The 25194-nt window shown below is 42.3% G+C and overlaps 1 protein-coding gene across 3 annotated transcripts in view; it reads right to left on the bottom strand.

The window, feature by feature from the left end:
- The window catches only part of ITSN1 (intersectin 1), a 1130286-nt gene that overhangs the window by 622340 nt on the left and 482752 nt on the right, over positions 1–25194 (bottom strand). For all 3 annotated transcript variants that reach the window (XM_069202488.1, XM_069202489.1, XM_069202490.1), the window contains exon 18: positions 10717–10844. In XM_069202488.1, coding sequence (XP_069058589.1) covers positions 10717–10844 — 128 coding nt within the window. The remainder of the gene's footprint in view (positions 1–10716; positions 10845–25194) is intronic.

The raw sequence follows: 25194 nt of genomic DNA, 5'->3' as shown, positions 1-25194 counted from the left end.
AAAGGTGGAGGATTGGTGGGTCGTGATAGGGTGGGCGGTACATTGTCTGCCGCCTGGCTGTTGGCGGTGACCGCCGCGCTGTTTGTTTGTTCCGCCGTGGCGGTCGGAGTGTTAATGCGGCGGGCTGTGTTGGCGGTTCCCGCCAGGGTCAGAATTGCATTTTTTTGACCGCCGGCCTGTTGGCGGGTTGGCCGCCGCTTTATCACCGACCGCCAGGGTCAGAATGACCCCCTCAGTCTTGTGACTCAACAGACTTCTTCGAAGACAAAACTTGCACAATTCAAGACCCAACAGTAGATGGCAGGAGTATAGAGAGACATAGTTATCTACAGCCACACATGCCATTGAACATATGCCTTCTCTACGAGACTCACGTTCTGAGGTGAGACCAATATAATTTAAAGTCACAATACTTTCTGGAGCAATAGCAACTGCAGCACCAAATAAAACTGTGGGTATGGAGATCTTAGTGGATGCAAACAGAGCATTTACCAAACACCACAACAAAACAAACAAGGCAGGGGAGTGGGGGGGCAGTCTGGGAGCACACTTGAGAACATACATTTATATATGTCTTTGAATGACACCTCTGATGTGACCAATGGAACAGTTTGGTGCTTTGAAGGCTGTCATACGGCTAGTTTTAATGCAAGCGGTGGCAAGGCTTAAGCATTCGAGAACGCTAGTAATTTATAGATTTATATAACACTCGAGGAGCTGCAACATAAGCACAAGACTAATCTTCCTAGGAAGACCTGGAGACACTTAACATCAGTTAGTGGCCAGAGCTGGACACTGCAACTAGACCTTGCAAAACTGGGAGCAAGATATCACAAGTAAGTTAGCAAGGACGAGACAACCCTCACCAATAAACTGCAAGCCCACCTAATGCATAACGTTGTAAGAGATCCAAGATGAGACAGGGAAGGTGCCTTCCATTAGTGAAACGCCTCATCACATAGCTGGAACCACTTTTCTGGACTCAAATGACAAGAATTAGATTTTGAGGGCTTAGAGGAACCCAGAACTAAAGAAAAGACAGTTTGGGGGCTATGAAAGACTTGAAATGGGCCTAGGTACCAGGCCTTGATTGGATCTTTCTGGCATTCTATAAGAAAACTGCTCTCCAACACCTCAGAATTATAATCAAGACCTTTAAAACATTTAGATGGGACCAAGGTATTACCCCCACCACGTAAGAGAAGGCAATTTTGCTGATTCCTAAACTGGGAAAGGACCCACTACAATGCACATCTTACTGTCCACATCCAGCTTTAAATACTAATGTTAACATTTTAGCAAAAATATTCTTGAATAGACTACACAGAATTCTGCCCTACCTGATCCACCAAGATGGAGCAGACTATTCTGAATCGCTGGAGCCGCCAGCAGATTCTGAAGGGGGAGATCAGATGAAAAGGGTAGCAGGTGTGTTATGCTCATGAATGTGCTGTCAGGAGTGTTACATCCTCCACTTGGCCTCATATTCACCCTTTTCCACTACATTCTTCCCAAGTTCTTCACAATTTCACAAAGCATTCTAATGTTTTTCCAAACAATCTGCTTTTCTCTGGCTTGTCTTCCTACATGCTTAGCACTTTAATACTCACTACCCTACATTAGTACATTTTTGCAATACTCCCCGACAATTTCAAAACAATTGACTTGTTATCTTCTGTACAACTATGACCAGTGTGTGTACCTCTTGTCAGGCTGCGTCCACTGTGACCGATCCTACATCTTGGAACTGCACATTTTTACTTCTGTTCTGACCCTTTCCCCTTTTTAATTCTTTGACGAGGAATCTGCAGGTCACTTAAAGATGTGAAGGGCTGCTTCATAAGCAGATACATGTTTCAGTCTTAAACAATGTGCTCCAGGACTAGAACCTTCGGCCGTGCGGTGAGGACGGATTAGTGAGCCTCTGCAGAACAACAATGGTTATGCAACAACGATGAGCAGACTTGATACCGATAGGGAACTGGGTACCAATCTATATAAAGAGACCAACAGTGCTTACTGACGGAGACTAACACATAAAATATAATGATGAATTCTATGTCAGGACCAGAGGTTTCACATCATTCTTATCTTTCTTCTTTATTCCCACATGTGGCCAGATCATTATGGCACAACACTCACAAGATTCAGGGTATCTGGGAGAGGTCTTGGCGGAGCAATTTTTTTTCTACTCCTTGCCAAAATCTCTTTCTTGCCTCAGCACAGAGCATCTTACCTCCAACAGGGGAAGACCAGAGCCTATCAGGCCTCTGGACCTCAGAGTGTGCTTGAGATACCTCACAAGGCCTCCCAGAAGACCCCTGCTAAGCCATCTGTGGGCGGTTTCACGTGCCTATGGTAAACGTTCTTCAAAAGCCTTTTTGTGGATCAGGACCTTGCCTGGAAGGAGGATCAGTTTTGGTATAACCCCTCTCTACTTCCGGAAACATAGAAAAAGGCGAACACGTGGATGGTCTGGTCCCTGCACACAATTTGGGAAATCAACCAAGTCCTAGCATACCCTGGCACCCAGAGGCAGCTGCTAAACAGATCAGACTGGATGACAAGTCCCCCCCTGAGGGGGGACAAAAATCTAGCTGACATGCTGGGTCTAGATGACACTTACCGTCCCCCACTGTGCTGACTCGGCTCCAGCTGACAAGGTTACCCAATACGTGGGTAACAGATTGCACAAACCACTTGATATGGAGGTAAGGGTCCATGTTCATCCTTGGAAGATAAGGCACCAATACCGAGATTGATGGGAAGACAGCAACGATTATCACTAAATTTGAGAAGGATCCCAAGAAAGGGATTGATTGGTTTTGGAGATCATGCCAAGACTAAATATTAGATATCATGGCCCTCTACATAAAATCAGGATATGTCTTAAGAGGCCAAAGAGATTGCCAATTTAATTTCTCCAGGGATTCTGTCAAGGTGTGGACAGCGGCCAATTTGTTCCCTCAGAAACACCTTAATGTACCTTGTCTACACAGAGATGTCAATCACTCCTTATAAAGATCTACCCTAAGCTTGGGGGAAATGCCTACCTCAGAGGCTGGGTTCATAGCATGTGGTGCTTTTTTGAAGATCATTTTATTAAGGAACCCAGTAACTTCATAACATTCCTTTCCTGGATAGAGCCCAAAAATCAATAAAGAAGCTCTTCAGGCAACAGAATTTTTGAAGGGCCAGTATGTCTAGGACACATTTGTCCCCCGTGGGTACTTGTCAACCTCCAAATGAGGCCAGCTGCCCATAAAAATAAAAAAACGCCAGTGGGAGGACTAGAAGAAATTTGTTTTTCTTTCCCCTAACAAAAGGTCACAGACTTGCCTGCAAATGCAGAGGAGCCTACTGAGGTGCCTCCAACTCTCAAGGTGGGGTCACAGCTAAGAGTTAGCCTGTCTGCTGGACAAAAGGTGGGGGACAGGCTGCATTGTTTCTACCGAAGAGGAGGTAGATTACAGGGGACACTGATTCTTGTGAGTGTCCAATGTTTCCATATAGTTTTATGAATCCCTGGTTCATGTGAGAAAGCCTACTATCCTGTTGTAGTCTCAAGCAAAAACGTTGGTGATAAAGCAAGAGTTCCAATCACTCCTCCAAAAAAGGGTGGCAACACAATTCTCTCTTCATCCACAAGGTTTTTAAAGCAAGCTAGAGACCAAGAAAACAAGGGTCACCTCTCAGATCTAAACCTTTGGGAATTCAACAGTTGGTTGATTTATTGGTACGTCAAGATGGAGGGAATCCATGTCTTCAGGGACATCCTGCTTCCTCATGACTGGATGGATGCATATTTCTCAAATCATTTTTTCCATCCACACTTGAGATTGACAGCTCAGATGGAACAATCGGACCACGAGTTCACTGCACCCCTGTTCTGTCTGTCATCAACTTCTAGATCCTTCACCAAGGTTTTGAGGCTAGTCACTGAGTGGTTAAAATCCAACAGGAATAGTCTAGTCTATAGGGCCAATATCCTTCTTATCAATTAGACAGCAACTCAACTTCTAAAAGAACTATGGGTGATGATGTCACTCTTGAAGATTCATCATTAACATAGGAAAATCAGACCGTGCTGCCTGAGAACATCTCCTTTCTGGGCTTTGACGTGGACTCAGCTCAACAGATTCTGAAGTTCCATAAAACAAAAAAAAAGACAACAATAAAGAACCAAGGAAGGCCCAGGAATGGAACAGGTCTCTCTCAAGACTTCTAGTCATTATTGTTGGTCTTCTGGCATCAGTGCTGCAAGTAGTTTTCCTGGGACCTCTGCACTACAGGGATCTACAATGCTTGAAGGCCTCCCATCTCAGAGGAGGACTCTCCCACGCAGAAGAGTTGGAACTTTGCGGGGAGGCAAAAAATTAGACACAGTGGTGGCTAGATAACATGGATGTGTGGAATGTTAGGGCCATCTATGGGACCGTTGCAGGCCTCATCACAGAATTTAATACAAACTGGTCGGGATGGGGACTGGGATGTGGGAAGGTTGCCACAGGTGTACACTGGTCATAAGAAGAACTGACCTTGCACATCGACTGCTTGGAAACTAATGACTGTTACATTTGCGGTCAGATTTGTGATAGAAGACAAGGTGCTTCTGTAAATGGACAATGTATCGGCAGTCAGATATATCAACAGGCTAGGAGGTACAAAGTCCAGAGCACTGGCAGAATTGGCAAAGGACTTTTGGCATGTTTATCTTGACAAAAGGATATCAGTGGAGGCAAGCATCATCTCTCAAATGGAACTCTAGATTAGCACCTGGATACCAGATCCACTTATTTTTCAACAGTTGATGGTGAACTGGGGACCTAGCAGCACAGATCAATTTGTTTCACAGTTTTATCATCAACTCCTGTATTTCTACAGTTGGCGTCCGGAATCCCTGGTGGAAGTCACAGAGGACTACTCCTTATCTCTGAATTATGAGTTCCCACTGTTTGATGATTGCAAGGTGGTTGTCAGCTCAGGTAAGGAGATAGAAATCAACTGTTACAATGATGACCATTTTAAAGGTTTCAAGTTTGGTTTCCAGTTCTCCTGGAACTTTCTTGGGATTCTCCAATCCTTAACTCTCTTTCTTCATGCGGAACATTCCAAAGGAGCCTCACGGCAGATCGCACCAACTGGTGCTAGAGGGCTCTCTCCAGCTCTTGGCATAGATGATTACAGAGCATGCTGGGAAGTCCCAGGTCATTTGCAATAATCTTTCAACTTCATGCACAAATCATAGTCACAGTCCATCATCAAACAGCAGAGATGGTCTTGGAGATGATGGTCACTTTGGCACCTGGGTCACAGTTTGGATCCTGTGGAGACACACATTTTCCATATCCTGAATTTCTTGGCAGAGCTGGCTAATGGTAGGTTGACTTATTGAACCATGAACAACTGTAGGTCGACCGTTTCAGCAAGTCACACCAGTGGGTGTAGGAAGCTGGCACTGTATATACTATCTTAAAGTAAGAGATAGTGTGCACAGAGTCCAAGGGTTCCCCTAAGAAGTAAGAAAGTGGTAAAATTAGATAATTCTAATGCTCTATTTTGTGGTAGTGTGGTCGAGCGGTAGGCTTATCAGAGGGTAGTGTTAAGCATTTGTTGTGCATACACAGGCAATAAATGAGGAACACACACTCAAAGACCTTACTCCAGGCCACTAGTATTTATATATAAAAATATCTTTCCTTAATTTATTTTTAGAACCACAAGTTCAAAATTTGAAGTAAACACATAAAATGCAAGGTGCTCCACACAGGTAAGTTAGGAACTTTAAATTACAGCAATAATACACACATTTTTTGTTAAAATGACAATCAGCTATTTTAAAAGTAGACAGTGCAAAAATCAACAGGACTTGGGGGAGGTAAGTATTGGTTAGATTGTGAGGTAAGTAAGACACTTACAAGTCTCAGATCCTGGGCATAGGCAGCCCACCGTTGGGAGTTCAAGGCAACCCCAAAGTTACCACACCAGCAGCTCAGTGCCGGTCAGGTGCAGAGGTCAAAAAGGTGCCCAAAACACAAAGGCGCCTATGGAGAACAGGGCTACTCCGGTTCCAGTCTGCCAGCAGGTAAGTACCCGTGGCATCGGGGGGCAGACCAGGGGGGTTTTGTAGAGCACTGAGGGGGACACAAGTAGTCACACATAACGGACCCTCAGCGGCACAGGGGCAGCCCGATACAGTGTGCAAAGCAGGCATCGGGTTTTGTATTGGTTACAATGGAGGGACCCGGGGGTCACTAGGGTTGCAGGTAGGGCACAGGGGGGCCTCTTGGGCCAGCTACCACCTGGGCTAGGCAGAGGGTCACCTGGGGGTCACTCCTGCACTGAAGTTCAGTTCCTTCTGGTCCAGGGGGCTGCGGGTCCCTTGTTACAGGCAGTTGCGGTCAGGGGGAGCCTCTGGATTCTCTCTGCAGGCGTTGCTGTGAGGGTCCGGGGGGGTGGGGAGGGGGTGTCATCTCGGGCTACTCACAGGGTGGCAGTCACCAGGGAGTCCTCCCTGTGGTGTTAGTTCTCTGGATCTCGAGCCGGGGGCGTCGGTGCAGATGGTGAAGTCTCACGCTTCCGGCGGGAAGAGTGAGGTCTTTAAAGTTGGGGAAAAGTTGCAAGTTTGTTGCAGGTTGTTGAGCAGAGCCGCTGCTCACAGGAGTTTCTTGATCCTGGGATTCAGGGCAGTCCTCTGAGGCTTCAGAGGTCGCTAGTCCCTGCTGGATGCGTCGCTGGTTGCAGGTTTTCGAGTCATGATACAGGCCGGTAGGGCTGGGGCCAAAGCAGTGTTGTCTTCCGTCGTCTCTGCAGGGCTTGTAGGTCAGCAGTCCTCCTTGTTTCAGGTTGCAGGAATCTGATTTCCTGGGTTCAGGGGTGACCCTAAATACTAAATTTAGGAGTGTGTTTAGGTCTGGGAGGGCAGTAACCAATGGCTACTGTCCTGGAGGGTGGCCACACCCTCTTTGTGCCTCCTCCCTAAGGGGAGGGGGGCACATCCCTAATCATATTGGGGGAATCCTCAAAAACTAAGATGGAGGATTTCTAAATGCAGGGGTCACCTCAGCTCAGGGCACCTTAGGGGCTTGTCCTGACTGGTGGGTGACGACTCCTTGTTTTCCTAATTATCTCCTCCAGCCTTGCCGCCAAAACTGGGGGCAGTGGCCGGAGGGGCAGGCATCTCCACTAGCTGGGATGCCCTGTGGCGCTGTAACAAAGGGGGTGAGCCTTTGAGGCTCACCGCCAGGTGTTACAGTTCCTGCAGAGGGAGATGAGAAGCACCTCAACCCAGTACAGGCTTTGTTCCTAGCCACAGAGTGACAAAGGCACTCTCCCCATGTGGCCAGCAACTCGTCTGGTTGTGGCACGCTAGCAGAATCTGGTCAGCCCCACACTAGAAGTCAGATTAGTATACAGGGGCATCTCTAAGATGCCCTCTGGGTGCATGTTACAATAAATTCCACACTGGCATCAGTGTGCATTTATTGTGCTGAGAAGTTTGATACCAAACTTCCCAGATTTCAGTGTAGCCATTATGGAACTGTGGAGTTCGTGTTTGACAAACTCCCAGACCATATACTCTTATGCTACCCTGCACTTACAATGTCTACGGTTTTGCTTAGGCACTGTAGGGGCATAGTGCTCATACACATATGCCCTCACCTGTGGTATAGTGCACCCTGCCTTAGGGTTGTAAGGCCTGCTAGAGGGGTGACTTACCTATGCCACAGGCAGTGTAAGGCTGGCATGGCACTCTGATCTTAGCAGCAGAAGGGAAACTATTGAGCGTCACTATCGATAAACATATCCTGGATTCATCCTTTATATTGTTACAATTCTAAAGATCTCCAACAATCAAATACAAGGATCTAATTCCAACGGCAGCTAACAGCAGATGTACAGCCTATCTCCCAGTCTATCAATTGACATCCGTCCTATAAAGAGATAAAGACAGCTGGGATTACCCCCATTATGAAAAAAGTTAGAAGAGATCTTTCAAAATCCATGACTACACTATCGAGGAACATAATAGAAATCCAAAATTGATTGTATCAGAAGATTTGGCTGCTAAGACTATATCATTATTGAACAGTACCACTGGGAACGGCCCTGAAGAAGGTGACTTATTACATCACGAAACACCGAAACGCGCGTAGGCCTTTCGGTCCCTACGGTACCATTCAGATAGAACCACGTTAGCACTATCCTTTGCTCTTATGTATTAGATTATCAATAATGTATTAGAAGTATGTATGTTAATGTATTGTTATCACTAAACATTGTTTTAGCCTCACTGTGATATCAGGATCAACTGTATATATGTTATGTTTCACTAGTCTATAAGATTTCATCTTTTATTCACTGTGTCTAGAGTATGTGTGTGGTATGTCTGATCCAGGTATTTTTGTCTTCCTTTTTTTTAAATGATGTACATAACTAAAAATAAACTTTGTATGATTATATCAGTATTTAATGACAATAATAAAAATAAAAAACGTTTATAAAACCACATAATGGGACTATTTTATCTGTAATTAATAACAAGAACATAGCAGTCCGATATCATGTGTATACAATCAGCTTGTTATATTTAGTCAATATTATCCTCAACTTTATTGTTGTCTGTGAAGATCATAGTATCTTCATGCGCAGTTGAGTAGCTCTCATTGTAGTTTTTCCTACATTGGTTTATTCCCTGTCTGAGCTACACTCATTAGTACAGGGAATCCCCTTATAACTAATCACTCTGAGGGGAGTGCCATGTCGACTTAGTCTTTTTCTCCCCATCAGCACACACAAGCTGTGAGGCAGTGTGTATGTGCCGAGTGAGGGGTCCCCAGGGTGGCATAAGACATGCTGCAGCCCTTAGAGACCTTCCCTGGCATCAGGGCCTTTGGTACCAGGGGTACCAGTTACAAGGGACTTATCTGAATGCCAGGGCTGTGCCAATTGTGGAAGCAAAGGTACAGTTTACGGAAAGAACACTGGTGCTGGGGCCTGGTTAGCAGGGTCCCAGCACACTTTCAATCATAACTTAGCATCAGCAAAGGCAAAAAGTCAGGGGGTAACCATGCCAAGGAGGCATTTCTTTACACGTGGTGCCAGGTTATTTTGTCCCCGCTAATCTAGATACGTCCTGCAAGACAATCAATACCTTTCTAGGAAGAAACCTTTGTCAAAACTGACTTTGTGGTTTTATTTCTTGTACACAAGTTTCGATCCCAATGTGAAGATGTATACAAGGTCATCTTCAGGAATGATTTGAACATGCTGGAGGCAGCAACCCTTTCCATATAAATGTAGAAGGTGTGGCAATTAATGCAGTTGCACCTTACAATTGTTCTAACAGTTTAGCAAACCTAAGAGAAAAAGATAGGTACAAACGAGAGCACCAATGGTCTCCCACAATCAGGCTTGGTCTAGAATACCACAGTATAGGGCACAGTAGCTCATTCATAAACCACCAGAAGGGAGACCACCAAAGAATTACCAGGATGCCAAGAGCTTGAAAGCAAAACATGGAGATGAAGGCAGCACGGGTACATTGCTGTTCTTGCTGGAAAGGTAGAAGAGTGAGACTCAAATGAGGTCTCTAAGCCTTGCTACCAACACTGTCCAGAGAAATGACACTCTGATTGCAGGTAGCCACAGGTGCTCTTAATTGCTTTTCCATTTTTTGCAAACGTGAATGCACTATTAATAAAAATGTAAAGTGCAATTAAATAATCTGCTACACCTTCTATATTGATATTATAAGAGTTACTACCTCAACATATCCTTGACTTTGTCGGGATACTGAGGACTTGTGTTTATGTGCATGTACGCTTGTGAATTTGACTTCTGTACTTGGTCAATGCAGGACAGGTACACTATTCAGGCAATGCCTGGATTTCCCAGGCTTCTGCATGGTGGTACTGCCACTGTAGAACTTGGGGTGCTTCGGTGGAACAGAGAATGGGGCCTGGTGTCCTTCAATGATTACCTGCACAACTGCTACCCCATTCAGTTATTGTAACTGGTCAAGCCAAGGTTCGCTGTCATGCTCCTTAGTGATCATGGAGGAAAAGCATCATTACATGTAAAACAAAAAAACAAGAGAACATTTGTGTGCTCAAACTGCAGCCTGCTCCATCTAATCAGACTACGAGCACCTACAGACACAGAACACAGAAAAGTGATACATGATCCAACTAGTGCTTGGTTTGAGACACAAAACCTCATGTACTCCTGCTACAGGAGAAGGAAATTGAACAAGATATTGTCCAGTTCAGAATGTGCAGTGGAGCCAAACAACAGGGTCATTCAGGATCGAACTTCCATGACGGGCCAGGCAAGGTGAACGTGGGATGGGTAGAAACATGGGCATGCAGAACAGTACAGGAACAAGGAAAACACAACTGGCAGACATGCCAGACATAAAATCAAGGTGACTAAGGGGTGGGCAGAATGCTATTAATAGTCAGACCAGGCAGGAGAAAAGAACACCAGAAGGGTAACAGGATAGGCAGGAGACTACCCCCCCTTTCACCTGTGAATGTGCTGTGTACCAGCCACTGCAGATGCTGATCTTCATACTGGGTGGTGCTCACTGGCTGTAGCAGTCATTGTTTTGCAATTTTTCAAAAATTATGTTAATGCATATTCGTCTAGGTCATTAGTGTTGCAGCTACAACCACCTTACTTGGGTCGGGCTTAAAAATAAGTGGATAGGATTACCTTAAAGCTACTTCTTTCTGTTTTTCAAAATCAGCCGATTTCCAGTCATTTTCCTTTTGCTTTAATCTATCAATTTCGGAGTCTTTTTGCTTTTGAAGCTGCTGCTTGTTGTGCATCTCTCGTAATTCCTTTAAAAAGATAAAACAAACATTCACTTATACTCTCACTCTTCTAGTTTTGGATCTCTGTGTGAAATAGCGTATTTCTAAACATAAAGCCAATGAATACATTGTAAAGAGGTTTGTGGTTGGCACAAAAACAGAGCAATCTGCAAAATGTTGGGTGAGTCAATTATTAAGTTCCTGTTTCAATAATCAATGTGTGCACATTATTTATGACACTAAGTTACCTTCAACGTATTAGCATTACTAATGTACTCGTTAGGTCAAAGAAAATAACTAGTTAAGATGAGATTGGATTTCACAATATAATATTCAAAACTGATAGACAAAACTTGAAATAAGCACAACCATTATGAGCAAAACAACATATCAAAAATAGATACAAGTGGATAGTAAGCGATGTACACAAAGCAACAATGCCACAAGACAAATATGCTGCTTATTTGATGTATTAATTAGAATGTCAGAACTTCTCAGACAAAGCTTCTTTCATGTATGTTAAATACCAATTACTGGAGGTGTTGCTCCTTAGCTTAGGAAGTAATTGGAGGTGCTGCACCTTAACTTCCAAAAAGCAGTCACTGAACTTCTCAAAAGCTACAGGTGAATTAATTTTATCACTACCATTTTTGGCAACACATGTGGAAATCAAAGCATGTGTTTTAGATGCCTCTATAAACCGTTTAGCCCAGTTCTAGGTCTCTACACAAAATAATGCACTTTACTGCCAAAGCTTGAAACACTTGTGTGAATAAAGAACAAAAGTAAACAATAAGATGGACAAACAGGATATTATGTTAACAAAACTACTTCATCAAATAACTGCCTCACGTGTTGCACCACAGCTGTATGACAAATGCCTTGATGAGTAGGTGTGGAATAGTAACACAAACACAAGGTTAGTTTACCAACTTTGAAAAACAGCTGAGTTAGGATAAGAAAGAGGGAAGTGACAGGAGTTAACACCAAATAGATATATGAAAAGAGTTAATGCTAAATTAAGGAGTAAGGCTTTAAAGAAGACCTGGAGTTAAAGCTGAAATTGAAAGTAATCAAGGTTCCTTTAGCATAAAAAAAATACTGAATTATTATGTTAAAGAAGATAGTTTGATAGTTCAAATGTGGCAGCTTATGCATTGTCCTGTTGGAAAAGTGTTGGTATATCCAATCAAATTCTCTGTGAGTACAAGCATACGTCATAGAAACCTTTATCAAAACACGCTCTATCGGTGGATATTTAAGCTGAAAAGCTAAGGAGGGCGGAGCTGAAGGTACCTTATCACACATCACATAGTAATACTGTGACACAGTTACAGGTCACTGTAGGAAAAATGTGTGGCCAGTTTCGAAAATAGCACATAAGACTGAGAAAGTTTTACACATTTAAAAACAAAGAGCACAATGAAATTAACATGTAAAAGTAAAAAAGGAGAGAAAAACGCCTTCCTGTTTAGTAACATTGAAAGAAATGCATAACCTTAACCAGATCAATCAGGACTTTTGCTTGCATTCTTTTTTGTAACACAGAGCATTTGCAACACTCGTTTAAAGCTGGATTTAGAAACTCATACTGCAAGGTGTTATACAAGAAACTATATGTAGAAAAAAGTCAGACTAATTGTGAAATAAAATACTCCAGCTACTACCTACTTTTCTAAAATATCCAAGCAGTACAGAAATTCACCAGTCAACCTCAAGTGCACAAACAACGCATTAATAGGTTGGAGCATACATACTAACATGACAACATTTTTTTTTTTAATTATGACCAAATGATAACAGAAACGGAACCACCAGGCCATCAGAATATCGTATTAATTTATCAAAAACTCTTAAGTTTTAAACCTTTGTGATCTTCAATCTGTCTTACTTGCCTTCAGAGGTCTATGCAGTCTTCAATGCACAATGGCTGAAAAGGCACTTCTGACAGTGATTCAATTCGTTATAAATAAATACTTTGCCCTTAATAATTACAGATGTTGCAACAGTAGAGGGAGGACAGAGTGAATATGCAGAATTTAGGACTAAGAGTTTAGAGGTTATCACCCATATATAGATCATTTGCATTGTGTCCTAGCTAGCCTTCCGCACTCCCAAAGTAGAATAACCACAAAGCAGGAAAGAAACAGGTCAGTAACAGCATGTATTGGATAAGCAAAAGCATTTCTGAAAAGAACAGTTCAAAAGAAACTTGAAGAGTTTTTTACTGGTCGAGATCTATTTCTCTGATAAGGATCTGAAATCACATTTTCTCAGTAGAAATCGCCATTAACAACTCAGCTACATGTTCGGAGTAGCATTTGGGAAAGCAAGAAATTCTCCAGACAGCAATAATGGTCTTTGGATCCTACCTGTCAATGACATACTCGCTGTATGGATTTATTAATATGAAATGTTTGTGGAGGACCCATTTTTTCTCTTTCCCACACCAACAAAATAATGACTAAAGTTTGGATCTAGGCTCACAAAACCACATACATTTCCAGCACACCAAGAGTTCCCACTGCAATACTCAAGGAAACACCTGCCGACTCACTGGGAAGTGTGGGGTGGGCCTGCTCTACTTAGCTCGGGGTGAAACGTTCCCTGAGGAGATTGGTTAACCGAACTGTCTTGAAAAATAAGGTTTGTGTGGGATCCCAAGTCAGATCAGAGTTGCAAAGACGGGAACAGCAGTTTCTGTGAATTATTAGCATATCCTATCTGTTCAGATATTAATGTTTCGCAATCTAAAGGACTCACTGTGTTAGGAATATTTATATAGCTTCAGAGAGAGCTCCCCCTTTTTTGGAATTTAACTTCTTAACTAATCAGGAACATACTGCAAAGGTTAAGTCAATTAAGAGTGGTAGTCCTGGTGAACTATCAAACTGTGCTTTACGAAGAGACATTAAAACGGAGAGGCACATTATTTTTAGATTTTCTAGTACAAGAATATATAAATGTAGTGGTTAATACAGCAACAAGGGCACAGCTGCTTAGATACAGATTAGCAGTGGAGGAAAAATAATCTGACGTGAGAACAGCCAGAGCAATAATATATAGGAATTCTATGCAAGGATCAGTGTATGCCTGTGTCAGGCAATGGATATGCATAAGCTTTCTACATTTTAGTCTCCAGCAGCTTTATGAAAAGTAGAGAACTTTAACTCCCAAAAAGAGAAAAGGAGAAAGTTTATACATATTTAAACCTCATGTCCCAAACAGAAGTGAAACGTTCCTTTACAATAGCTAGATTTTTTTTTAATGTGTTCCACTGAAAAGGTATTGTGGGGGCCTCAACGGTATGTGTCAAAAATCTGGAAGAATAATGGAGGATGTGAGAAATGAGAAATACATTTTAAAACACTTGGTGTTACTAAAACAACAGAAGAGGCTGCAGGCCAGAGCTCATTTACCATTCTTCCTTTAGTCACCATCTACACTAAATATAGCTTCATGCCACGCGAGAATGGACGTAAGCAGCTGTAAAACTAGGAAGAATAGATTCAATCTTTATTTCACTTCAACTTAACAAATTTATTAGCTTACTCTTTAGATTCTATTTTGAAGTACTGTATGAAAAAATATCATGAGGATTAATAGCGTAAAACAGAAATAATGTCTTTTTGACACACCAAGGTTGAAAAAGTTGGTTACACGTAAGCAAAGGGAAGCGTCTCTCTGTCGTCCGAGAAGTCGTCCCTGGCTCTCTGTAGTACCAGGCTCCCAACCTAAAATGTTTCTGGTATCAATAGTAGGGGCTACAGTGGTGGAGTTGGGTGCTCAAGTACAGCAGGAACGTGGGTCATACGTGGCTAAAGGAAAAAACACACAATCCGATCAGGGGTAGAACTGTTCATATTTTCCCCAACTTGAGCAGCATGCGGTTGTTAAGAAAGCAGGAGCTACAGATTATTTAAAAGTATTCATCTTCCTGTTGCCTAACAAATTCCTATTACATCATGAGGGGAACACAACTTTTTGTTCACCTGGAGGTTACCTTTGAGTTCCTTAAATGAAACAGTTATGAAAATCATTGCTGTGACCTTGACATGAAACAATATTCTTCCCTGTGTGGCCAAACACCAATGATGGGTCTGTTCCAGTGTCTGTTCATCAAACTTGGACAACAAAGGTCATGATGATATTGTATGGATGCCTGCAGGGCTTGTGGAAGTACAGTCATGTGTTCATCATGTTGCTACTTTGACTCTAGTTATATTTCCTTACTTCCTCCAGTCTTGAAATTCAGGACCAGAGTAAGTTTCTTTTGCCCCTTTATAAAGGCCAGGGATTACCCAATCATGTTATTTTTCCATATCTAATCACAGTTCTGATTCTAACTGCCCTTTTGACAGTGGCATTGTAATGTGCTTCTATGTACATTGTAATTTTTTATTTCCCCAATAACAATACTTGTACAAAATAGGTTGGATGTAAGCCCACACAAGTTCTCTGTAGAGTCCTATTTGGAATGGTATGCAAAAAATACCAGGGACATTTTGTTACACAATGGGAAACAAGACTTGAGCATTCCTCACTACTTATTTGAGGTGCATGGCCAAGGAGGAAATGCAGGGTTTAGAGGTGTGGTATAACACCAGACACCTCATACAGTGGTACTGAGGGTCATAAGTGCCTAAGTATTATTGGGAGCAAGCTCTGGAAAGAAAATGTTACTCAACAGTAGACATCTGTTTGTGGCATGTAGTGCTGTAGATTGACATGCTGTGCATAAGCTCACCATCTAGTGTTGGGTCCAGAGTAGTACAATTTGTTTTTGTTCGAAGAATGTTTGAGTCACGGGATCAAGTGATTCCTCCTCTAGGTAATACTGCGCATGGGCACCGAGTCCTTTGTTAGATTGTTTGTCCGCAGGCAGGTGAGTGAAATAGTGAAAAGAATATATAGTAGGATAGAAAAGATGTTCATGCAATGTATTTACATATGTACATTTATATATATATAGATATATATATATATATCTATATATAACTAAATTGCAATCTGTACACACTTCCGGGAAGGAGGGAGGGTGCATGTGAATCAACAGCACTACATGCCACGAACAAATGTCTACTGGTAAACAACATTTTCCATCCGATGGCATGTGTAGCTGTACATACACATGCTGTGCATAGACTGTAAAGCAATCCCTGCATAAAGTGGTGGCTAGTGTGTAGGGGTTGCAATTGTTTGAAAAGGTGTACAGCTGTGTTGTACAGCTTGTCCAACATTTGCCTGTTGTCTGGCAAAGACGTCGACACAATAATGTTTAGTAAACGTGTGTGGTGTAGACCATGTTGTTGCCTTACAAATGTCTGCTATAGGTATGTTACCTTAAAAGGCCATAGATGCACCCTTTTTCCTAGTGGAATGTGCTCTAGGTGGTACAGGTAATTGTCGCTTAGCTTTCCATCCATCTTGTTATAGTAGTTTTAGATATTGGTCCTCTGTTGCGTGGTAATGAGAAAGCTACAAAAAGCTGTTTTGTTTTCCTAAAAGCTTTTGTCCTGTCTATATAAATAATAATACATAAGAGCTCTTTTAATATCCAGAGTATGTAGAGCTCCTTATGCCACTGATTCTGGTTTTGAGAAGAAAACTGTCAATTCTCTTGTTTGATTAATATGAAATTGAGAAATGACTTTTGGATTTGTTCTTAATACTGTCAGGTAGAAGGCTGTGCGCGGTCCAGGTCCCGCACGAAACTCTGCTGCGCAGATTTGCAACGCTTTATGCACACCACTTGTCATCCCCGCTTGTTCAAAAAGTGGCCATCAGCGTCGTCTGCCCTGTGGTAAAGCTCAGGTAGCTGCAGGTTCAGGACATTGGTGGACAAGATGCACTTATCAGTGCTATCCTATGAAGGGACTACAATTCCCATGTTTTTAGAGGCAGCAGCCATCTTGGGGTGTGGCAGGCCTATAAAGCCCAGCCACACCCAAGCATGTTGCTCACTATTTTGAAGACTTTGATGCAGTCAGACCTCGTGGGGGTTTCCTCTGAAGAAAAGCAGAATTCCAGCATGGCAGATTGGCAGTAACTCGGAGTATCCTTGTTTCCATGGTGAATTCAGATAAGAGTAGGTCGTACTCGTAGTGGTAAGGTCTTGATGAGCCCATTCTAGAAGGGAGTTGTTACTTTCAAAGGTAAAGCGCCCCTTAGCATAACGAGCAAAGCGTTTCAGGCCACACTGGCAAAGCGCCCCGGCCACAACATTTAAAGCGCTTCAGTTCATAGGAGTAAAGCACACTTGGCATGGTATTCAAAGCGCTTCAGTTCACAGGAGTAAAGTGCACTTGGCACGACATTCAAAGCGCTTCAGTTCACGGGAGTAAAGCGCTCTTGGCACGACATTCAAAGCGCTTCAGTCCACAGGAGTAAAGCGCACTTGGGCATGGTATTCAAAGCACTTCAGTTCACAGGAAGTAAAGCGCCCTTCCTACAGCATTCAAAGCGCTTCAGTTCACAGGAGTAAAGCGCACTTGGCACGACATTCAAAGCACTTCAGTTCACATGAGTAAAGCGCCCTTGGCATGGCATTTAAAGCGCTTCAGTTCACAGGAGTAAAGCGCCCTTGGCATGGCATTCAGAGCGCTTCAGTTCACAGGAGTAAAGCGCCCTTGGCACAGCAATCAAAGAGCTTCAGTTCACAGGAATAAAGCGCCCTTGGCACGACATTCAAAGCGCTTCAGTTCACATGAGTAAAGCGCCCTTGGCACAGCATTTAAAGCGCTTCAGTTCACAGGAGTAAAGCGCCCTTGGCACGGCATTCAGAGCGCTTCAGTTCACATGAGTAAAGCGCCCTTGGCACAGCAATCAAAGAGCTTCAGTTCACAGGAGTAAAGCACCCTTGGCACAGCATTCAAAGCGCTTCAGTTCACAGGAGTGGAGCGCCCTTAGTCCAATAGTCAAGGGGCTTCAGTTTACATGAGTAAAATTTTCAGGCCTAGGTGGCAAATGTGAAAACATTTCAAAGATAAGCAAATCATAGTTTCATTGTTTTTGGAAGCATAATATGTGAGATACATATTTAAGTCTTTGATGATATGTGAGATACATATTTAAGTATTTTCAAATTTCTAGGCTGAGACCAAACGTTTTATGTTTATCTAATGCACAGTAGTTTCAGGATTGATGTTCAGAGTATGTCCATGGTCCAAGCTCTTGCCTTCTCAAGGTTCAGAGGTCTCAGTTCGTTCTTGTTCCATGATTCAGAGAAGGGCCACGCCCAGTTTTGTCTAAGGCTCATGACATCCTAAGGCATCATGATTCTACCAATTGTTCTTGTTCCATGATTCAGAAAAGGGCCACGCCCAGTTTTTTGCCTAAAGCTCATGCCATCCTGAGATATTATGATTTTACTAATTGTTCTTGTTCGATGATTCAGAGAAGGGCCACGCCCAGTTTTTTTGCCTAAAGCTCATGCCATCCTGAGGGATCATGATTCTACCAATTGTTCTTTGTTCCATGATTTACATCCACGGAGACACCTTTGTCTATTCCATAAGGGTCTCAACTCTTGCATCCACGGAGACGCCTTTGTCTATTCCATAAGGGTCTCAACACTTGCAGCCATGGAGACGCCTTTGTCTATTCCATAAGGGTCTCAACACTTGCATCCACGGAGACGCCTTTGTCTATTCCATAAGGGTCTCACAGAGACGCCTTTGTCTAATTGCATGTTGATGTTGTTATGAACAAGTATACACATACATGCTTAACCATTTTTCTTTTCAGATCTCTCTCCCTGAAGTTCCCTATCCCAGAGGTTCCCAAACTGTGTGCCACGGCTCCTTGGTGCGCCATTAAAGCTAGCCAGGGGCGCTGTGAAAAGATGCACTTTATGAAACAATTATGTGCTGATGGTGCCAATTAATCTTATGACCTAATAGGAAATCAAATTTTAAAACTGTAAATTGATATAATAATTGTTTTTTTGTGTTCATTCCTTTGTTACTGGAGTTTGTTAAATTGCACAGCAGTCACATAATTAAAATATGCAAACAGATACCAAAGCCCTAATTTGGGATTTTCATCGAGGACTACGCTAGTTACATAGATAGCATTTCACAGGCTCGGACGCCACCTACTGGAAAGGGATTGAATATTTTAATGTTAAACTACTTTATTTATTTCTGTATGATATACATAGAATGGTTATTTATTACCTAATGTCCTTGGTTATTCCAATGCTCAACATGTGGGCAACCTGCCGGTTGAGGGGGAAACTGCTTACATAGATTTGCCCATTGGTTCTGTGTAAACACCTGTAGATTTTTCACTGAGCAAACCCATTCCTGCGTGTGGGTAACAATCCCCTTTTCTCAACTCAGAAAATTCCTCTGTCATGTTAGCCACTATTCTTAGGCCCAGTTTGGGTCTATTGTTTTAAAAAAATCAAAATGTACACCCAAGTGCTGAAGAGTATTGTTTACGACTTTTCAAATTAAAGTTTTTTGTTTTTTTATTAAACAATTGTTTTTATTTTGATATGTTTATGAATATTGTACCTTCATCAGCTCATCCCAATTATGTTTTAGAGAGAAAAATTGAACTACTCCAGAGGCCGGGCTTACATCCCTCCACCCGCCAAAAAAAAGTAACATAATGGGGAGCCATGGCCAGTGGCCAATAGGTCAGGGGAGCCGCGGGTCAAAAATGTTTGGGAACCACTGCCCTATCCTAATTTTCCCTTCCCCCTTGCTTGGCTTCATCAATACTCAGTGTTATAATAACTTTCTGAGTTGGTGACGCTGGGAGGTGGGCCATTTGTTCTACGGTGTGCAGATCCCGAGGAAAGGGCACTGTGACAAAAACAATCTTTTTTTTTTTTTATGAACTTGAAAGAAAGGATCTTCCAAAGTTAATGCCTGAAGCTCACTGACACGCCTAAGAGAAGTGATAACAATTAAGAATGCTACTTTCCATGAAAGGAATTATAGGGGGCAGGACTGAAGTGGCTCAAGTGGTGGAGCCATGAGTTTTGTGAGTACAATGTTTAAATTCCAAGATGGAGCTGGAGGAATCTTTGGTGGAATTATTCTTTTTAGTCCTTCCATAAATGCTTTGATAACTGGCATTCTAAACAAGGAAATATGTTGAATATTTTGCAGATATGCAGCTATAGCGGCTAAATGTAAACTAATAGATGTGTAGGCTAAATTTGCCTTTTGTAAAAGTAATAAGTATTGTACAATTTCCTGTACTATTGGTTAAAGAGGGTCAATGTTTTTTGTTTCAGAGTAACAAACAAAACATTTCCATTTTACTGCATAGCACTGTCTGGTGGTAGGGTTGAGTAATTGTTTAAGGATATCCATGCATTCCTGTGGTAAATGTAAATATACAAATTCTATGACTTCAGGAGCCATATCGCTAGGTTGAGTGATTTGGGATTTTGATGTCTTATTTGTCCCTGTTTTTGTGTTAGAAGATCTGGTCTGTTGGGAAGTTCTTGATGAGGAACAACTGAGAGTTCCTAAAGTGTTGTATACCATTGTTGACGTGCCCATTAGGGGCCACTAAGATGATGCTGAGTGAAGATTGTTTTATCTTCCATGCTGGGAATGGTAAGAGTGGGAGAGGGGGAAAAGGGAAGCAAATATCCCTGACCAACTCATCCATAAAGCATTGCCCTGGGACTGAGGGTGTGGGTAGCTGGAGGTGAAGTTTTGGCATTTTTTGTTTTGCTTTGTTGCAAACAGATCCATTTGAGGTGTTCCTTCCCCATTTTGTGAAGTATTGTTGAAGGACTTGTGGGTGGAGTTCCCACTTGTGTGTTTGTTGATGCATCCTGCATAGCAGGTCTGCTAAATGGTTGTCTGTCCCCGGGAGACATTGTGCCACTATGTGAATAGGGTGACGAATTGCCCATTTACATACTGATTGTGCTAGTTGGGACAGTTGTTGAGATTGTGTCACACCCCACTGTTTTTGGAGATAGTACATAGCAGTTATATTGTCTGTAAGTATCAATACTGTTTTGTGTTGCAATTGTGGAACGAATGCTTTCATTGCCAAGAATATCGCTTGCAGTTCGAGGTAATTGATATGAAGAGACCGGTGAGTGTCGTCCCATATTCCCTGAACTGTTAGGTTAAGGAGATGAGCTCTCCAACCGTTGTTTGAGGTATCCGTTGAGAGTAATCTGAGGCACAGGGTCTACAATGGGCCACCCTTTCATAAGGTTTGTGGTATTCCACCAATGTAGAGAGAGATAAGTCTGGCAGTTCAACACCACTAGATCTTCCATTTGACCCTGTGCCTGAGACCACTGACAAGAGAGACTCTGTTGAAGGGGATGCATATGAAGTCTGACATGAGGCACTATGGCAATACAAGACACCATCATTCCAAACAGTTTCATAACAGTTCTTACTGTGAATGTTTGGTTCTGTTTTAAAGCTGCAATTAATGTTTGAAAAGCTTGGATACTGTTTTGGTTTGGAAAGGCTATTCCCAATTGTGTATTGAGAATAGCTCCTAGATATGGCTGTGCTTGCAGAGGTTGGAGATGAGATCTGACAGTTTATGGTGAATCCTAGAAAATGTAGGAGGTGAATTGTAGTTTGAGTATCCTTTTGACACTGTGGGAACGAATTGGCTTTGATAAGCCAATCGTCCAGATAAGGGTAAAACATGACTGTTTTCTTCTGAGCTGTGCTACAACCACTGCAAGGCATTCTGTGAATACTCTGGGAGCAGTTGTAACTTCGAATGGTAATACTTTGAATTGGTAATGTTTTCCTGCTACTACAAATCTTAGTTATTTGCGGTGTGCAGGATGAATGAGAATGTGACAATAAGCATCCTGTAGATCTAAGGCTGCCATGAAGTCTCCTAGGTGTAACAGAGGAATAACATCCTGAAGAGTGACCATGTGAAAATGTTCTGATAGGACGTAGTGGTTTAAGGGTCCGAGATCCAATACTGGTCTGAGAGACCCATCTTTTTGGGGGGATTAGAAAATACAGGGAGTAAACTCCTGTTCCTTGGTGTTGCAATGGTACTGGTTCTAAAGCTCCTTTTAGAAGAAGGGAATGTACTTCTTCTTTGAGAAGAGTTAGATGATCTTGTGAGAGTGTGTGTACGAGGCGGTATATTCAGTGGAGTGGAAATGAGCTCCAGACAATAACCATTTTGGATAATTTGAAGAACCCATTGATCTATGGTAATTTGATTCCATTGGGATTAAAAGAGTTGTAACCTTCCCCCTACAGGATTGGTGTGTTTTGGTATTGTGTCTGGTAAGTCATTGCTTAGTGACTAATGAGGAACCTCTAGATGTAGATTGTTCTCCTCCTCCTTTATTGTTTCCTCTATATGATCCTCTAAAATACCCTCTGGTGTATTGAGAGGTGGGTTTAGATTGATTTGTGGCTTGTTCTTGAAATGGTGACCTTACTCCTCTGCTAAAGCCTGCACAACGAAAATTACTTGTGTGTGCTGGTTTGTAATACGCCCATAGTTCTGGCAGTGTGATTGTCCTTATTTAACTTTTCAAGTGCGGTATCCACTTGTGGACCAAATACGTGCTCCTTATCAAAGGGCATATTTAAAACTGTTTCCAAGAGAGGGAGCACACTGCCTGCACTCCAGCAACAAAGTATAACCCCAAAGCATCACAGTAAATGCAGTTGATTTGTAGTACATTCAAAAAGTGAAGAGTCTTTCACCTCTGTAAGTGCAGCAAGTGCTGTATATCCCTCTCTTCTCTAAAAGAGAACAAAACCATTTTAAAAAGTACTCTTATGGACTGGCAGCCAATGAAGGGATTTTAAGGCTGCTGGAGCAGAAGTTCTATTAGGTAGTTTAAGGACTGCCCTTGTGGCAGCATTCTGCACGATCTGAAGTCTGTGAAGTACTTGTTTTGAGGAACCCGCAAACAGGCTATTACAAAAATCTAGCCTGGAGGTGATTAGGGCATAAGCTAAGATTTGTCTGGCTGCTAGCAGTAGGAGATTAAAACATGTATTTAAAGATTTGATTAAGTTAAAGCAAATACCTGCACTTTCTAGGCCATGAGGAAGAAATAACAGCTTAAAAACAAATTTGACTCCCAGATTTCTGACCACATCTACTGTCGTTGGAAGAATATCCTCTGGCCAACAGACTGAAGGGACAAACTCATTTGCTTTGCCGAATAGCACAATCTCTGTTTTGTCTCGGCTGCATTTAAGGTGATTATCCTGCATCTGTCTGATAAGAGTACCTAGACAATTTTTTTAATTCAGTTGAGCCCAAAGAAGATTTTTCGAGAGACAAGATGAACTGGGTGTCATCTGCGTAGGAAATCAGATCAATCCCATAGGATGTTATCAAGGAAATTAATGGTGCCATAAATATATATTAAACAGGGCCGGGCTTAGCGATGAGCCCTGCGGAATACTCCTGGGGCAACCGTGGTTTCCTTTGAGAGAAAGTATCCTAGTTTCACCTACTGTTTAGGACCAGTAAGAAATTATTTTAGCAAGCGGTAAGCGGATCCAACTATTTCACACTTGGATTCGATGTAAGAAATTTTAAGGGGAGATGGTGTCAAAAGCTGCCAATAGGTCGAACAGGACAAACACATGATTGTTTCCTTCATCAAGTGAAAGTTTTAAAGTGTCAGCCACTTCCAACAGGGCAGGTTCCCTTGAATGCTTTGGGTAGAAGCCTGACTGGAAGGCATGGAGTAGCTTTGTTCTCTCTAAGAATGAGATTAATTGACTGCTTACAATATTTTCCATGACTTTGCTCAATGACAGCAAAAGAGAAATTGGCCTCAATTTGGATAAGTTGGTCGCACTAACAGAGGGCATCTTCATAAGTGTTTGACTACAGCCACCTTCCAGACCTCTGGGACTTCAGCTAAACTCAAAGAATTATGCGAAATCAGGTTAATCACAGGGCTGACTATGTCTACCAATTTATGTAGGACCATCAGCGGGCAATGGTCATTGGGAGAGCCAGATTTGCATGCCAAATTGGCTTAACAAGACTGGTCTAATGACATTAGAATCTATTAATGAGTAGTTTTAGCTTCAAACCTAATCTGAGGAAGGACTGGGGCACTGAACTATTTACATATATTACATATATTGTGTATCTTATCCAGCGCCTTGAGACCCTCACGGGTGAGTAGCGCGCTCTACAATTTTTTTTGTTTTGATTGATTGTAGCTTACTTTACAGAGAATATATCAATCAATCAATCTCATCACAACGCTTGTGAGGGTGGAATCCGATCCTCCATAGCCTTAGGTTGAAGGAATAAATTAGAGATAATAAAAATTACTTTTTGATAAGATTTAGCTGATTCTATTTGTGCGGCAAAGTATATCCTTTTCGATAATTTGATCAGTTTGTGGTAGTCCTTAAGTGATGATCTGAAAATTTCTAGATCCTCGAGGTTATAGGCTTTCCGCCATTTTCTCTCCAACTGCTTACAGTGGAGGTGTTGCCCTCTCAAACCAAGGGTCAGAAGGATGAAGTTTAGGCTTTCTTTTTTATAAAGCTTCAGGGGGAAAACAATCTACCACCTGAATTATCCATCTATTGAAGGTCTCCACATTATCTGCTACTCGGCCTGTAAGCAGAGGTGATGAATCAACAAGAGTTTGTAGGAATAGAGTGTTGGATACCAGTTTCCCACATCCGCGGTGTAGGAAGTTGGCTCTGTATGTGCTATTTCAAAGTAAGGAATAGCATGCACAGAGTCCAAGGGTTCCCCTTAGAGGTAAAATAGATAATACTAATGCTCTATTTTGTGGTAGTGTGGTCGAGCAGTAGGCTTATCCAAGGAGTAGTGTTAAGCATTTGTTGTACATACACATAGACAATAAATGAGGTACACACACTCAGAGACAAATCCAGCCAATAGGTTTTGTTATAGAAAAATATCTTTTCTTAGTTTATTTTAAGAACCACAGGTTCAAATTCTACATGTAATATCTCATTCGAAAGGTATTGCAGGTAAGTACTTTAGGAACTTTAAATCATAAAAATTGCATGTATACTTTTCAAGTTATTGACAAATAGCTGTTTTAAAAGTGGACACAGTGCAATTTTCACAGTTCCTAGGGGAGGTAAGTATTTGTTAGTTTTACCAGGTAAGTAAGACACTTACAGGGTTCAGTTCTTGGTCCAAGGTAGCCCACCGTTGGGGGTTCAGAGCAACCCCAAAGTTACCACACCAGCAGCTCAGGGCCGGTCAGGTGCAGAGTTCAAAGTGGTGCCCAAAACGCATAGGCTAGAGTGGAGAGAAGGGGGTGCCCCGGTTCCGGTCTGCTTGCAGGTAAGTACCCGCGTCTTCGGAGGGCAGACCAGGGGGGTTTTGTAGGGCACCGGGGGGGACACAAGCCCACACAGAAATTTCACCCTCAGCA

This window comes from Pleurodeles waltl, chromosome 8 (genome assembly GCF_031143425.1).
Source record: "Pleurodeles waltl isolate 20211129_DDA chromosome 8, aPleWal1.hap1.20221129, whole genome shotgun sequence".
In the NCBI taxonomy this organism is placed as follows: Eukaryota; Metazoa; Chordata; class Amphibia; order Caudata; family Salamandridae; genus Pleurodeles; species Pleurodeles waltl.
This window is presented reverse-complemented; position numbering and strand designations above follow the sequence as displayed.